The 13,920-nt window shown below is 34.6% G+C and overlaps 2 protein-coding genes and 1 long non-coding RNA gene across 3 annotated transcripts in view; 1 reads left to right on the top strand and 2 right to left on the bottom strand.

Annotated features, from left to right (window-relative positions):
- Positions 1-700, bottom strand: part of LOC138122978 (transmembrane protein 245) — a 32,694-nt gene extending 31,994 nt beyond the window's left edge. Inside the window, exon 1 of the mRNA XM_069037428.1 lies at positions 29-700. Within this exon, the coding sequence (XP_068893529.1) occupies positions 29-541 (513 nt within the window). The 5' untranslated portion in view covers positions 542-700. The remainder of the gene's footprint in view (positions 1-28) is intronic.
- Positions 701-4,225: 3,525 nt separating this feature from the next.
- On the bottom strand, positions 4,226-12,949 carry LOC138122992 (uncharacterized). The gene is made up of 2 exons (XR_011156676.1): positions 12,726-12,949; positions 4,226-4,459 (listed from the first exon to the last, which is right to left on the bottom strand). It is a non-coding gene; the product is annotated as an uncharacterized lncRNA (long non-coding RNA).
- Positions 9,861-13,920, top strand: part of LOC138122983 (cell growth regulator with RING finger domain protein 1-like) — an 88,104-nt gene continuing 84,044 nt past the window's right edge. The window contains exon 1 of the mRNA XM_069037437.1: positions 9,861-10,102. Coding sequence (XP_068893538.1) covers positions 9,996-10,102 — 107 coding nt within the window. The 5' untranslated portion in view covers positions 9,861-9,995. The remainder of the gene's footprint in view (positions 10,103-13,920) is intronic.

Genomic DNA, 13,920 nt, shown 5'->3' with positions numbered 1-13,920 from the left:
GGATTGATGAGTTTGGGTGATAACGTACCAACGTTTGTGATGCATTTTCCAGACAGAAATTCAGAATAAAACAGCTGTAAATGTACGCTTTGTAAAAAATGCATACAACAAGCTTGGGGGTGTAATTATAGATAAGGAGAATGACTGGAATTGCAACACAAACTGAAATGATAAATTTGATCCGCTTTAAGAGTTGGTCGCCGATAAAATCAGACAAATCGTTCACTATGTTTATGGGTAAAAGCACGACTCCTAGAACGATGGGGGTGTGTGAGACCTCCAAGGATTCAAACCAGGTCTGGAACTTGTCCCTGAGGGACCTCTTCAAGGGGTGCAACACAGATCCCACCAACAACGCCCATATCAGAGGCTTCACGAAGGGTTCCAGTATCATGAACAAGGCCCAAGTCGCTGCACAACACAAAAACAACAAAAGAAGGGCCACCGCGTTGTAAAGGGCATGTTTCACCGGCTTGTCGTGGCCTTGCGGCAAGCCCCCGATTATGCCGAATATACTCTCGAGGGGCGAACGATGGTCCATATTTGATCACATCGATTAGACTGATACAAGATACAAGTCTGGAGCACGGAGGTTACGGAGGTATCATTTATGATTCATTATTAATTTTAGAACTGCGGTAAACAGAGTACTGTTGACATGGTTTGACAACGGTGACCTTGAACTGGAAACAACAGCTGTGACTGTGGCTAAAGGCACGCCACAGGGCACGCCGAGACGGGTGTTTAGTCACGAATAACTTTTGCGGGGGAAAAATTCAAACTATTGTTTTAAATGACGAGCGTCTAGCTGCAGGGATAAACCCTTCAATAGAAACGTGGGATGGTTGGAGCATTTAAAATTTGCCGCCAATTGACTGTAATAGGGTGCGTTTGCAGTAGTGTGGTACAGATACAGAGTGCATGAAGAATTGAAGAGTGGTGTAGGGTGCAGGCTGCATGCATTTCGGTAGCTGATGGTAGGCCGCTTTCCCTCTTCCATTGAGTTTGTGATATTTATTGCGTCTGTGAATATAGTGCGGTACTGTTTAATGATTCTTAGCTCTGCTGGCTAAACGTAACAATACCAGCAGGGCAATACGTAGTACAGGGTTATTATTATTATAAACGATTGTAGTCCAAGTAGGCTTAAAAACTGGATAAAATTTATGACTGCCGCTCCATATGTATAAAAAACATCAAAATGATGTAAATATTTAAGTGAGTACACACCGTTCATACTCAGGAGTTAAATTAGGTGAAAGACAACTCAATATTTTTGGATTCAATGACTCAGGAGGTTCCCAATAATAATATTACCCTCAACAAAAATAATGCAACCATACAGGGTGTGTCGTAAGTCGCGGACAGCCTTTTAAACACGGGTTCAGTGATGCCTACCAAGTGATATAAGCATGTTTCCAAATGGTTTTCGGACATTTTTCCTCAAACTTTAACATCAAAGAAGAAGACTAATTTTAACATACTTATCGCTATAACCACTAGGAGTTGTTCTTAACTTATTTTTGATTCGTTTCGAACACCTATTTTGTTTATAACACAGATAATTTCAGTTATGATAGGTTCTTATTCTAACATTTGAAAGCTCACTGTGTCTCAACGAATTTAGATAAAATAAAACTAACAACCGTAGTGGATACTCGAAAGTGAATACTTACAAGTTCCAAGAGCGTATCCGCGACTTTTGACACACCCTGTATAGAAAGATAAAATAAACAAATTGTCAACATAAGAAAAAATTAATAAAAATTATTCTCAACACACTCGTGCATAACATAATTATTATTATAACTTATAACAAAAATTATACATTTCTCTATGTGTACTTTTTGCTTGAATGTATTTTCTTTAATAGTTGTTCATTGCCTGATAACTTTGTGGAAAAAGCGTCACATGACATATTGACATTATATTTGACAAAAGTAATTGCAGAAAGGGTTTCTACTTTTAGACGTGACTTTTTTACGGTCCAAATATCGTTTACTATACTAAGGACAACGTAACATTTTATCTGCCCCGCCCATTTCATTTTCTTAGTTACCAATCAAATAGGTTGTTAAGACGATCTGATTTACACAGTAAAAATTTCTGACATTCGAATTGTCTTAATGACATTTTATTTTTTAGAACCTAAAACAATAATTGTGGACTTGACAGCAAAATTCTAACCTTAACTTTTTTACGTGGCAAATGTGATGAAAAGTTATACAGATTGAATCTGGCTTTGATTCTGATTGGTCAATTTTAGTGGACGGAGCAGATAAAAAGTTATAACGGCAATACTATAATGTAAAAACCCTTTATACACTCGCATTAGTGCCAGGAAGACAAATACCTACTTAGTTCAACTATCAATTTCAGATTCTCATGGGGAATATAATAATTTTTAAAGTGATTAAGGGCCAATTTACAGAAACGAAATTAAGTTAATCGTAATCAAATGCGAGATTAACTGAACACGTGATCAGATTGAACCAATTGAAGTTTCGGATTCATGGGTTAATCGCGCATTAAAATTTAATTGGAATTAAATATTTAATTCTCTTTCTATAAACTGGCCCTAAATGTTTCAAGCCATTTTTGTCCGACCTCTACTTTGTTTTCGCTCCAATGTAAAATTTTTCCAGGTGTAAGGTAATTTTTCGTCATTCTTACTTCATCAAACAATGCATTGTCATGAACATGGACGTGAAATTGTTCTTGTAAAAATAATAGCGCATTTTGAACTTCTTCCCATTCAAAGTTTGAATTATGTAAAGTCCACTGGAGATTTTTAAAATCGTTTGGGTGCTTTGTCCACTCTTTACGATAACCAAGATTGTTTGCGTAAAAATTTTGTACCTCTAGTAAAAATTTTTCTTTAATGCCCGGACTACTGTTTTCCAAACTAGTTAATAAACTGTCGACTGTGATTGGTATAAAACTGTGGTCCAATCTAGATTGTAGTTGGTCTTTTAATTCAAATAAAAGCAGAACTGACTTCTGTAATTGAAAGGTTATCCCCTTCAATTTTTAAAACAATGTTGTGAAAAGTTGTTGCTTCAGAATAAATAAAATAAAGGAAAACCTCAGCAAGTTCATTAAAAAAATTTTTGTGTGCAACCGTACGCGAAATGAGCACTTCGCGTGCGTACAACAGGCCGCGAAATTGAATTTCGCAGCCGTTGCCTTGACGACGGCCGTAAAAGTAAAAGTCATTTTTATATTTATTTATTATTACAATTACAACATATCTATCTGCATATTTCGGGTGTAATCTTACAAAATCTGGATTGGTTACAGTTAAAGTTTGATTTTGTGTCAGGAACGGCCACTATTAGTACAGAATTTTCATCCGGTTTGAAATTTCCGCCAATTTCAAATGAGACAGCCGCATGAGGTTGAGGTGTTGAGGAGTCGACAAGAAAGATCCCCATTATCGATCTATCATCTATATGAAACATACACATGTGAATTAGGTTAATTTTGGTTAATTTTTCACCGATCAAAAAGAGAAATATCTCGTAACATTTTGCACGGCTTCTGATATTTCTACGATTAAAATAACCTAAAAAGGAGCAGATGATACAACCTAGCATAACAGAACTTAACATTTACCCTCCACAATAATTAAATTCCAATAAATAGGTAAGCCAGTACAACATTATCCGACACGGTTTTCACATTCTTCTTGTTACATCAGTCTCAAAGTCACTGTAACATTTTTCATATTGCCGTTTCGATTTTTCAGGTTTCAAATGCGACACTGCACGATTTATAATATTTTTTTTAACTCTGGATGAGTACACGGAACTAAAACATCGTAATTTTCTTCGGACATTTTTGCAATTTTTCTCAAAGTGAATTGTTTTATTTATGTCGTTTCCAGAGACATGGCGACATGTAGGCCGACTTTATTTTTATTGACAATGAAGGAAATTTTACTTGTTCATTTTATAATTACAAATTTTCGGGTTGCACACAAAATGTTGTGTACATCTTGGCTACGAAATCCTTTGACGACCTCGAGATTGTCTTGTCTCCGCCGCAAAGCGGCCTTGACGACAATTTTTCTCTCAGTTCGTCAAAGTACGATTTCGCATCCTTGATATACAAGTAACTATTGTGTGCAACCGTACGCGAAATGAGCACTTCGCATGCCTAGAGCAAGTCGCGAAATTGAATTTCGCAGCCGTTGCCTTGACGACGGCCGTAAAAGTAAAAGTCATTTCATTTCAATATTTATTTATTATCACAATTACAACATATCTATCTCTATATTTGCGGTGTTATCTTACAAAATCTGGATTGGGTACAGTTAAAGTTTGATTTATGCCAGTTTATGTGTCAGGAACGGCCGCTATTAGTACAGAATTTTCATCCGGTTTGAAGTTCCCGCCAATTTCAAATGAGTGGTCGCCTCATGAATGACGAGTCGGTAAAAAAGATCCCCATTATCGATCTAGAACAGACACGTATGAATTAGGTTAATTTTTCACCGGTCAAAAAGGGAAATATCTAGTAACTAGTAACATATCCTGAATCCTGAATGGCATCAACAGACATTTTGGTTTATTTGTCTCTTCGCACGGCATCTGATATTTCCACGATTAAAATAACTTTAATGTGATCACGTGTTCAGTTAATCTGGCATTAGTGACATTTGATTACGATTAACTTAATTTCGCTTCTGGAAGTTGGCCCCTATATGTTTTATTTTATCTATGGTGTCTAACATAGATGTGTCTAAAAAAGGTTGGTAGAACTGACTAATTTGTATAATATAGTTGACTCAAGTTGCAAAAAACCACTTGTTATTTGCAACAGCATTTTTTTCAAATTTTTGAACCAAATAAAGGCACAAAATTGATTGAACATTTTCCATATAAGTACAGTTTTAAAGTAATTTCAAATGTCTAATGCCATAAAAGTGCTGTTGCAAATGCAAAGTGATTTTTTGCAACTTGAGTCAACTTTATAGAAAGTAGACTCAGATTGCAAAAAACCACTTGTCATTTGCAACAGCATTTTTTCAATATTTTTGAACCAAATAAAGGCACAAAGGGACCAGAAAATCATGGTTTGAATTGAATATTTTCCATATAACTGGTTTTTTGTAACTTGAGTCAACTTTATGTAGATTGTCGTAGATTAGAACGCACAGTCCCTATTAAATTTTTGGTTCTTGAAAAATGCGTCATCTGTTGGCTTGTGGACGGTGCTTGCTAGATTTTAGAATGTATTATGAATTTATGATTTATATTTATGAATTTTTCCATTGATCGCTTGTTAATTTCAATATTAATAAATTATTTTGACTAAAATATAATATATTAATGGACCTCATGAATACACTATTTTTCATTAATCAACGATTTTTGCGATTTTGACGTTTTGATGATATTTTGATGCATAAACAATCTCGAAATTGCATTGTTTGCACTTACATACCAATACTGCAGCAGGTAGTGCAGTAGGGCTTTCTCTATTCTATAGCTCCATAACTGCACAATTACGAATTCATTTTTTCAAAAGCCGACCTTTTTCGTTATAATTCGCATGCCATATTTTTCAAAGGTAGGTAACTAGGTTTTCTTAGCAACCGTGATTTTTACGTAAAATTGAATGTAAATGGAGTTGACGTCTTCTGACACTCTTTGTGGAAAAGTGAATAAAAGGTGTTGAAAAATTTAAAAATGGCCTACTCTGAGGAAAAAAAAAAGGATGAAGGTATTTTATTAGGTCTCATCTTTATCGAAAAAGATGAAATTGGTTTTGATTTGGCTTTGATTTGAAATTTTCTCACAAAAAAAAAGTTTGCGGATAACAAAAAAATGTTGTAATCAACCCGTTTGTTAATGGGCAATTAATAATCTCAATTATTAAAGGCACTCACTCGCTACACTCGTTCGTGCTTTAAACAGTTTCGATTATTAATCGCCTTCATTAACAAACTAGTTTATTAAATAACTATTATTTTATTTATTTTCATTACTACTGTAGTGACAGTTTAACATTTAAATTCCCGGTACCGCCACAAGAGTGCGCCAAATGTGAAGGTACGACATAGACAACACAATAAACCTAGGTTTATTTATTACAGAGAATACAGAGAATTACAGAGAACAATGTTCTAGAGTGCAGGTTTCTATTAAGAAATACAATTTTTTATCGTTTATTACAACACATTCTTCAATACATACAACTGATACAACACAACACAAATTAAACTTGGCTACCACCACAACTGAAAAACAGGACGCCACTGAATGTACGAACAGCTGATTGATTTAGCAGAGTGGGACACGAGCGAACCAACGTTGATTTACTGCGCAACTATTGGATGATTCAAAATGATGGTGGCCAAGTATGGCAACTATGTACGAAAATTTATGTGACAACTGTGTGGATGAGGTAGAGTTGTCATTTGTATGACATTTCATAAGCGTGCATTTGATTGTTTTGATATCATTACACACTGATTTGACAGTTTTCAAAATTGCGCGACTATGAACTGTCAAAAAAATATCAAGTCTACCCTACCCACACAGTTGCCACATAAATTTTCGTACATAGTTGTCATTCTTGGCCACAATCATTTTGAATCATCCAATATATGGTGTGTACTTCGTACAAATACAACCTCTAGTTAGCTAGTTCTGTTTGGTTTTTTCTTCTGAAAGAACCTGGAGTGTTGCGACTGTTGCGAGCGATCCATATTTTAAAACCGGTGATTTGAACGGTGAATCCATCTCACTACCGTTCCGTCTAGATATTTGTGCCCGTTTGCGAATCAGACTCCTTAGACCCCTTGCGCACTAGCAAATTTTGGGAAGCAACTATTTAATCACAAAAATTGAACACAAATAACTAAATGTAACCTCGCGCACGGGCGATTTTTAAATCGAAGCAACTAAAAACTTGTCCTATTTTACAAGTTTCTCCCGGGAGGTTTATTTTTCAGGCAATCAATTAATTTCGCAAATTAGTAGCTGTCATCTGACGCACGTCCGCCCATTTTTGCCACCATTTTTAGTTCAGTCCAGCCAACGATTATCGTATTCGTTTCTTAGGTTGCTACTTATACAGGGTTATTCTAAATGATTGTAGTCGAAGTAGGCCATGCCCATGTTATTACATTTTTGCCGCTTTCATGTGAACTGTCAGTTTTGTCGCTGTCACTGTCATTTTTTGGTGAAAAGTGCGGTGACGAGGTTTTTATTTATTTCTGTTAAATTAACGATTGAATCCAGAAATATTGAGTTGTTTTGCAATCAATTTTAAAAATATTGAGTTGTTTTGCACCCAATTTAACTCCCGTGTGTGAACGGTGTGTACTCACTTATTCACATCATTTTGATGTTTTTTTATGTCGAGCGGCAACCATAAATTTTACATTCAGTTTTCACGCCTACTTCGACTACAATCATTTAGGATAACCCTGTATTTGTGATGTTGTAATTTTTCTTTGTTGTATTAAAAATCCGTTTTCAATGTGTCGTTAGATTTCGGGGTCCATGTTAGAATATTGTAGATGCGCCACTATGGGAGTTAGGTGACATTCAGGAAGTCGTCGGTTGTCTAGTAAATTTCTGTGGAGGCCACGGTTAGTTAGGGCCGTTAGCGGAGGCGGACCTAAGTCTTGCTCGATGCGGCTCTGGGATGCTCATAGTTTTCTAGTCTACCTTCCACGCAGGTAGACGTCCAGAATTTCTTAATAAAACTTCAGTTCTAGCTTAAAAAAACTACTGTGTGTTGTTTTCCATTCGTCATTCATACATTCGGAATAAATTCGATAAAATTGTACGTATTAATTTCTGAGAAAAATCCACGAACAGGTCAGCTTTGTTTTTAAAAAGTGCATATTGTTCAGTACTTTATTTATGTTGCTTGTCATCTCCTAATAATGACGTCATCAATAATTTTTTTTTAAATGACAGCCCCCTTTTTTTTCTTATTTTTCTGGTACGCCTTCATACTAGCTAAACAATCAATGAAAAAAAATTATACCTTACATAACAATTTTTTTTGAGAAAATGACAAATTTTACTTAAAAAATTTAACTTAATTTTTAATGTAAAAATTGTAATTGACCTCAAACAAAAACAAATAAACATCTAAGGTTAACAATAAAATTTAACGCAGATGTTGAAATTTTCAATCGGCCCAAGAAATTACCAATGGCTGTTCTGCAGCCCGACAAAATGAATACATCGTTGACCGTTGGTCAGAAAGGTGTTTCTTTTCAAAGTAAGTATTGCTTCTTCAGAGAATTCTAAAACAAAGAGCTGCTGAAAAATGTCTTAATTGTTGTGAATGTTGAACCAGTAATGCTAATATTTTTGGGAATTTTATCTATTTAGTCTACTCTATTTAAATTATCGCCTCAGGCACGCAAAAATTACAACCTTGAAAGCAATACCTAATTAATTAAATCTTGTTAGATTTTAATATTTTAAATGTTAAGTTGTTTTATAAAAATGCAAAATTAAACTTTAATACATGACAGGGTTTTACAATTATGATCAATAATCTGCAGCAATAAGTACCATAACACCATTCAATTTATCGATTAATTGACGATAATTTATTTGCATACCTAATACGACAAGGATTAAAAACTTGATACTGCGCAGCGTTTGAGGATTTTTATTGTCAAATGTGCACGATTTGAGCCACTGCAGGAATAAAAAAAGCTAGAAGGGTATTTGAGTAGATTATTTTATGCAATTGACAATGAAATTAAGAATTAATGCTATTCAAAAAAATTACGGCCTTTGCTTACATGTTACTATAATTGTTTGAACGCAATTTTCATATTATTGAGCAGAACAAGCATTATCGAAATATTACTGCTGTAAAATCGCATAGGTTTATCAAATGACGATTTTGATTGGTGGGCATGGACATAAGTACTGTCGCGAGCAATAAATTTTGGTCGACAATGTCATTTGAAAATTTGGTTAGATTGTCACAAATTTTAAAAATTTCCCTGCATGATTATGCCCATGTCAACAAAGTGTCAAAAAAATGAGAACAAAATGACAATTAATGTCATACAACATGATGATAGGTTATGACATTTACGACTCTTTTACGATGGAGCATTTTCAAATGCGGCAAAGAATGACCTTGACGACCAAAATTTATTGCTCGTGACTGTACATCAAATCAAATATTTGTTTTGATATTTTCTGCAGTATAAATGATTGCCTAACTCAACAGTTCACACTGCACTAGAAATAGGTATTTGATTAGATGGAGAGCATGAATTTACCTTTTTTCTGGTTTTGTGAATTACTCTTTCGCCTTCAGCTTTTTATTTATGAATACTCGACATTTTGATATTTGCTGAATGAAGTTTAGATTTGGATTAAATATGTCATAACCTAAAGATAATTTGTTAACAGCAATGAGTGTAATTTATAACCCTTGAATTAGTTCAGTTAGGTCATTTTCATTGTTAAAATATTGATTCAACTGAAATTAGTAAGCTTCACAATAATTAAAGATCATTTTCGGGTTACTTAAAACAGTTTTGGTGAGAAACAGCTGATGACAATAATAAACAAAGCCCCATGTGACAGCGCAGCGATCTGTTTTACCGACGTAACTGTCAAAAATCTCACGACCGATACTCTCCCAGAGGGCACCAGTATAGAACTCTGTTCGTTTGTGTTCTTACCGTATTTTTAAAACTGTTGAGCTACTATAGCTGACCTAGGAAAACAAAATTTTAAACGAAATATGAAAACTGTGATGAAAATACAGCGTCTGTGATGTTTTCGTCGAAAAAAACTAGGTCCGTGGCACGTAAAACGTTTCAGAAACGAACCGAACGAACAGACTTGTAGTGAATGTCAAAAGTGACGTTTCTTGTCAAGTGGCAATGCAAAATAAAATTGGAATTACGTGAAACCTGAAAACAGTCTGTCTTTCGCTGTCATGTGTTGAGTGCGGTCGGTATGTTGTAATTTTGTGGGACTGTGCACGACGACATGGTGACAATGACTACCTTACTCGTGTCCGCGGCCGAACTGACAAACATTTTTTCCGTAATCGCAGTGCTATTATGTTTTTGTGCAATGATCCTATTCATCACCAGGTCTGTTACTGTTTATTTTTAGCACCCGGAGCCCTTTAAACGCAGTTCGTTGTCGAGGTGGCGTTTTGAAAATCGTGTTCTAAACACTGAAAAGGCCAATTGCATCGGCAAAGAACGCTGTTGCACATCGTTACAGTCAATTATTATCTGAGCCTGTTTTATCTTGTAGTGTTTATTCAGCAATCGGAGCGATATCTCTAGTCTCTACATATACATCGGGAGAAAATTCGGTGTCGGAGATTGATCCAATTGTCACGAGTGACATTTACGGGGCTGTTGAGGTTCCCAAATCAAAGAGTCGTGCTAATTTGGTTCTTGCAAAACGTAGAGATAAAATGTTTGTTTATTGTTTAGAGCTATCAGCTGGAGTTTACACGAATAATGGCTCGTTTGTTTATTCAATTTTGTGTATATAAGTTTCCGAGCGTAGATCGGTTCTTGCGCCACTTCATTTTTCAATAGATACCTAATAATCATCACGTCGAATAATTGTGTTAATGTGACGCAAAATAATTCCGAAAAATCTCCATCCGATCGGCTATTGCATTTGTTTTACATTTGAAAATATCGTCGCCACCTATATTATAACTTTTTCCTGCTGTGAATATTTGATTTTGGTTTAAACAAAGTGTTTATATTCCGGTCCTTGCCCAGTTGTGTGATGGTAATATAAATAACTAATGTTGTCTATAGGTTCATAACTAATTGATTGTTTTCGTGAATTATCCGGTGGAAAATTTTATAAGGAAAATTTTATATGTTGGCGCTTTATTAAATGGAATCAAACTTTCAACAACAAAACTGTCAAGAATTTGGCATTAAAACGTTGATTCTTTAATACATATTTCCAGCGCCATTCACATTTCGTAGGTTAACGGCTGCACGCGGTGCTATAGGTACAGTTCGAGACACGGAATTTCGGGCATCACTGTCAATATACTGTCAAAAAATGTAAAATAGGCTTTACATTATTAACCTCAATTTTACCGTTTGCGACGATTTTGATTGACATGCGATTGACGTGAACAGAAAATAAATTTCAAAATTTGACTTTTGAATGTCACGTTGACAATAAAGAGTGATTTACATTGCAATTTTTTGAAGTGACAGAAAAATGATGCCCGAAATTCGGTGTCCCTAACTGTACTATCGACTAGCAAAAAAAAAAACTAGTACTATTCCGGACACGGAATCTTGGCCAACATTTTTTAGACATTTCTAAAAAAAATGATGTAAACCAATCCTTAGTGTCATTAAGAAGTGACAATTATTAAAAATCACTTTGAAGTTTTTCCTGTGACATCAAAAAAGCAGGGAAATGGCATAATAATAATCGAGTCAAAAGTTGGGTTATATTCATTAAAGGCCAGTTCACACATATTTGTCAGTTAAATGTCAGTTGTGGCCAAGATTCCGTGTCCGGAATAGTACATACATGGTGTTGCTTTAGACACTTCTAAAACTCAATAAAAAATGTGAGTTTTGGAAGTGTCTGTAGTAACATACTGTACCAGTTTTTTTTGCTAGTTGATAGTAGCTAATACAGGGTTATTCTAAATGATTGTAGTCGAAGTAGGCGTGAAAACTGAATGTAAAATTTATGGTTGCCGCTCCACATAAAAAAACATCAAAATGATGTGAATAAGTGACAACTCAATACATATTTTTAAAATTGATTGCAAAACAACTCAATATTTCAGAATTCAATGGTTAATTTAACAAAAATAAATAAAAATCTCGTCACCGCACTTTTCACCTAAAAAATGACAGTGACAGCGACAAAACTGATAGTTCACATGAAAGCGGCAAAAATGTAATAGGACATGGCCTACTTCGACTACAATCATTTAGAATAACCTTGTATAATATAAAGGGTGTTTTTTTAAATTTGGCGTCGAAGTAGGCGTTGGAGAGTCGATTGAGAGCGCACCGCTCGTGTAAAAGCGTAAGATTCAAACAGCTGATCCCTGATCCGTAACCTGTATAGTGCGTTCACAAAGGAGTGTTCAACGCCTACTTCGACGCCAAATTTTAAAAAACACCCGTTATTGGGTGATTCAAAATGATTGTGGATAAATATAGCAACTATGTATAGTTGTTTTCAATGACATCCGTGCTGTCAGTGACATTTTTAATATGTTGGTACAGGTTGTACACACAAATTCATAACCAGTATCAGCAAATTCGAGTTAAAAAAATGCCAAACAAGAAATTGCGGTTATGGTACCTACTATTGCGATAATTAAATTTTGGACATTATTTTTCTGTCATATAAAAAAAAAAATACTCTAAGTCATGCTTTATTGAAATTGTCACACATGAATGATGAAATTGTCAAATTTATCTCCAATTTGTCAATATGAGCGATGACAAACTATTAAGTTTATTTATTTATTTTCTATTTGTTATTAATAATGAGAACCTCATTCTATTGCATTTGTCTGATTTTTAAAGCTTCTTGAATGTTTTGTCGGTAAATCTGACATTCACATTTTCAAAATTAACACAACAATAAAAATTAAGGTTATTAATACATAAAGGTCGTTTTAGAATGTATGACAGCACAATAACATTAGTGTCCAAAATTTATTGATCGCAATAGTAAAAGAAAATTTATACATACATATTTCGTGAAACATCAGCAACAAACAAGAACTCAATCTTCAACATTGTGTAAAACACAGTTAAACTAAGTCATCCTCGGAATCCGAATCAGACTACACATGTTTTCTTTGATTTGTCGGAAATAATAGTTAATAATTTTAATTTGTCAATTTGCCGCGGCAAGGTAAATTGCCAAATTACGAAATTCAAAACTACTAAACAGCAAGTGATGCCAACATACTGTCGTACTGACAGCACGGATGTCATTGAAAACGACTATACGAAAATTTATGTGGCAACTGTGTGGGTGAGGTAGAGTTGACATTTGTATGACGTTTCATAGGCATGCATTTGATTTTTTTTATACCATTGCACAATTTTCAAAATTGCGCGACTATGAACTGTCAAAGAAATGTCAACTCTATCCTACCCACAGAGTTGCTACATAAATTTTCGTACATAGTTGCCATACTTAGCCACAATCATTTTGAATCACCCAATAGTATGTAGGTACTATTGCGAGCAAAAAAAGTGGGACATCAACGTCATTGTCTTGACTTTTAATGTGAAATAACCCTTATCTGATTCTAACCCTACTTTGAATTGATTGACGTTGTCATTAAATATTGTAGGTTGTAGGGAATGATTGTAAGTAAGCACGTAGTGCATTTAATGCAAAGTCCCAATCAAAATCTACTTTTATCAAAAGAAGAGGGCATTTGGAAAAGGAAAATAGAAGTATAAAATACATTTTTAAACTGTCAGCTAAAATAGTGTTAAAAAAAAAGACAATAAAGCTTGAACTACATCGAATTTTTCAAAACTGACAGAAATTTGTTGTCCAAATTTTTTTGCCCGCAATAATACATACCGGGTGTAGAATGGGTTTTGGTACATAGGCACTTTACGTGTAATAGTCAAAATCTTCCGATATTGGCTCCCCTAATTATTATTTTCCAACAAAACCTTAAATACAAAAAATGTAGAGTAAAAAGAATTGTACCTAAATTCTTTTCTAATTATTTTCTAACACCTTCTGGTTCTGTTAGAGAAGAAAAATTAAATATTAAAAATCTATCGATAAAATAGTAATAGCCCTGACTCCCGACAACAATAAAGTTCATTTTTTGACAAACGTAACGAGTTTGCTGATTCCTCAAAGAATGCACTCTTTTCCAGGTTTGACATGTCAAATATCATATATTGTCATCTTT

Source organism: Tenebrio molitor, chromosome 2 (assembly GCF_963966145.1).
Source record: "Tenebrio molitor chromosome 2, icTenMoli1.1, whole genome shotgun sequence".
In the NCBI taxonomy this organism is placed as follows: domain Eukaryota; kingdom Metazoa; phylum Arthropoda; class Insecta; order Coleoptera; family Tenebrionidae; genus Tenebrio; species Tenebrio molitor.
The sequence above is the reverse complement of the archived record's forward strand: the minus strand, read 5'-3'. Positions and strand labels throughout refer to the sequence as shown.